Source organism: Carettochelys insculpta, chromosome 3 (genome assembly GCF_033958435.1).
Source record: "Carettochelys insculpta isolate YL-2023 chromosome 3, ASM3395843v1, whole genome shotgun sequence".
Classification (NCBI taxonomy): Eukaryota; Metazoa; Chordata; order Testudines; family Carettochelyidae; genus Carettochelys; species Carettochelys insculpta.
The window spans coordinates 148,119,085-148,121,466 of NC_134139.1; the positions used below are offsets into that span (position 1 = coordinate 148,119,085).

At 61.0% G+C, this 2,382-nt stretch overlaps 1 protein-coding gene across 1 annotated transcript; it reads right to left on the reverse strand.

The window, feature by feature from the left end:
* Positions 1-866: 866 nt before the first annotated feature.
* On the reverse strand, positions 867-2,021 carry HTR1B (5-hydroxytryptamine receptor 1B). The gene has a single exon (XM_074988866.1). The coding sequence runs from the start codon at positions 2,019-2,021 to the stop codon at positions 867-869; it is 1,155 nt and encodes a 384-aa protein (XP_074844967.1).
* Between the last annotated feature and the right edge of the window lie 361 nt (positions 2,022-2,382).

The following is a 2,382-nucleotide window of genomic DNA, read 5'->3' on the forward strand; positions in this document are numbered from 1 at the left end:
TGTTTAACATTAATATGGGCTAAACGATTGCATTAATATGTGGGATAAGAGCAGATTGTTGTGAGTCACTCCTTCTGGGCCGCCGTTGGCTACGAGTTTAAATGTGCAAAATGTCAGAAACGTGTAGCAGTAATGAAACAAAAGCAGCTTGCAGGCTCTGGCGCGACCGCACGTACAATTTAGTTTGATTTGTTAGACGTGATTTGACACTTGCTAAACAGAAATAAGTCACACAGCAGCGGGAAAACAAACACCACGGGGTTGCTGTTCTCATAGCCAACACTCCCTCCGTTCCCATCCCCAGTTTCAAGGATAAGCAAGTCAGAGGTGATTAGCCTCCACCCATCTTCCAGGCGGCTGCTCCGTCCGAGTACAAGCTAAAGTCTGGAGCCTTCCAGCGTCCACAGGGCTCATCCCCTCCCGTCTTAACTTAAAGCAACCAAAGGGCGAGCGAGCCGGAGCGAGACATTCGCTGCCAAAAGTTCTCACTGGGCGACAAACTTCTAGTTCAAGGACTGCCGAGTTGTAGATCTGTCCCAAGGAGATGTCCAAAAGCTCTCCAGTTCCTAACAGAGCGCTCCACGGACTCTAGAGGGCAGAATCCAAGAGACCCACCAGGGGTTTCTAGGTCACTGCAACTCAGAAGCAGCAGCGTCAGGCGCAGGGCTAGAGGAGAAACTGTTACCTACTCGGCTCTCTGAGGGGAAGCTAACCCCTGCTTGCACGATTCTCCGCATTGAGCCTCACCTTCCCGGTAGAGCAGCCTTTCAGCGACACGAGAACAGCGTAAGAATAGTCCACCTACCTGTAGGACCAGACACACGCCGGTAGCCGGGCAGCCCTGGCCACCCCCAAGCATTCAACGTTCAGCTCGCGCATCTAAAACGCATCAATTTGTGGAAAGCTTGTTTGAAGTCTTCGTTGGACATGGTATAGATTATGGGGTTGATTAAAGAGTTGAGATATCCCAGCCAGGTGAAAAAGTCAAAGATGGCCATGTGGAACCAGCAGGCGTCCTTGCAAATAGGTAACACCAAGCTGATGATGAAGAAGGGCAGCCAACAGACGATGAAGGCTCCTAAAATAATCCCTAAAGTCTTGGTGGCTTTCCGCTCTCTGGCGGCCGTGAGCTTCTTCTTCTCCAAAAGGGCATCGGAGACCTTCACCTTGACCTGGTTCATGTACACAGGCGACCCCGTTTCACTGGAGGCCTCGGGGGCCTTGGAGTTGATGGAGGTAACAGATGAAGACGACCCGGGGGAATCGGTTATTAAATGAGCCCTGGTTAATCTCTTGCCCGCTTTGGCCGGCGTCTGCTTCAAGATCCGAGACCGGGCTTCCACGTAGATCCTGCCGTAGAGGGCGATCAGCAGCAAGGTGGGGAAGTAGAAGGCCCCCACGGTGGAGTACACGGTGTAGAGGATGTGGTCCGTGTTCACCACGCAGTCCGAGTCCTCCTCGGCTTTCGCCTGGCGCCAGAAGAGCGGCGGCATGGAGATGGAGATGGAGAAGACCCACACCAGCGCGATCATGCCGGCGGCCCGGCGGGGGGTCCTCTTGGTGGAGTACTCCACGGCGTCGGTGATGGCCCAGTAGCGGTCCAGCGCGATGACACACAGGTGCAGGATGGAGGCCGTGCAACAGGTGATGTCCGAGGACAGCCAGATGTCGCACACCACCTGGCCCAGCGTCCACCGCCCGGTGACGGTGTACATGGTGCTGACCGGCATGACCAGGATGGAGACCAGCAGGTCGGTGACGGCCAGCGAGGCGATGAGATAGTTGGCCGGGGTGTGCAGCTTGCGGCTCTGGGAGACGGTGGCGATGACGAAGGCGTTGGAGAGCATGGTGGCCAGCGTGATGAGCGCCAGCACCAGGGTGAGGACGATCTTCCACGACAGCGGGGTGGCCGCCTGGTAGGCGCCGGGCTGCGCGCTGCAGTTGCGGTCGGGGTAGGAGTCGTTGGCCGGGAGCCCCTTCAGGGGGCCGGGCGCGGGCGGGCAGGGACCCGCCGGCTCCATCCCTCCGGCCCGGGCGGGGCACTTAGCAGCCCGGGGCGGCCGCGCCCCCCTCCAGGGGAGCCCGGCGAGCGCGCTGCATCGCGGCCGGCCCCGGGGCGCAGCGCCGCCCCCAGCCCGCCCCCCTCAGCGCCGTGCCAGCGGGCGGGGCGGCGGGAGGCCGGGGGGCAGAGGCGCCGCCCCCGCCGGGAGCGCCATGCGCCGGGGGACCGGCCGGGGATGGGCTGCGCGGGAGCGAGCGAGCGAGCGAGCCGCTCCGCCGCCGCCCTTATATACCGCCCGCTCGCTCGGCAGCCGCGCAACTCGTGCGGGGCCGCGCGCGGACTCCAGCCGGCCACCCTGCAGCCCGCCCGCCCCCTGCCTC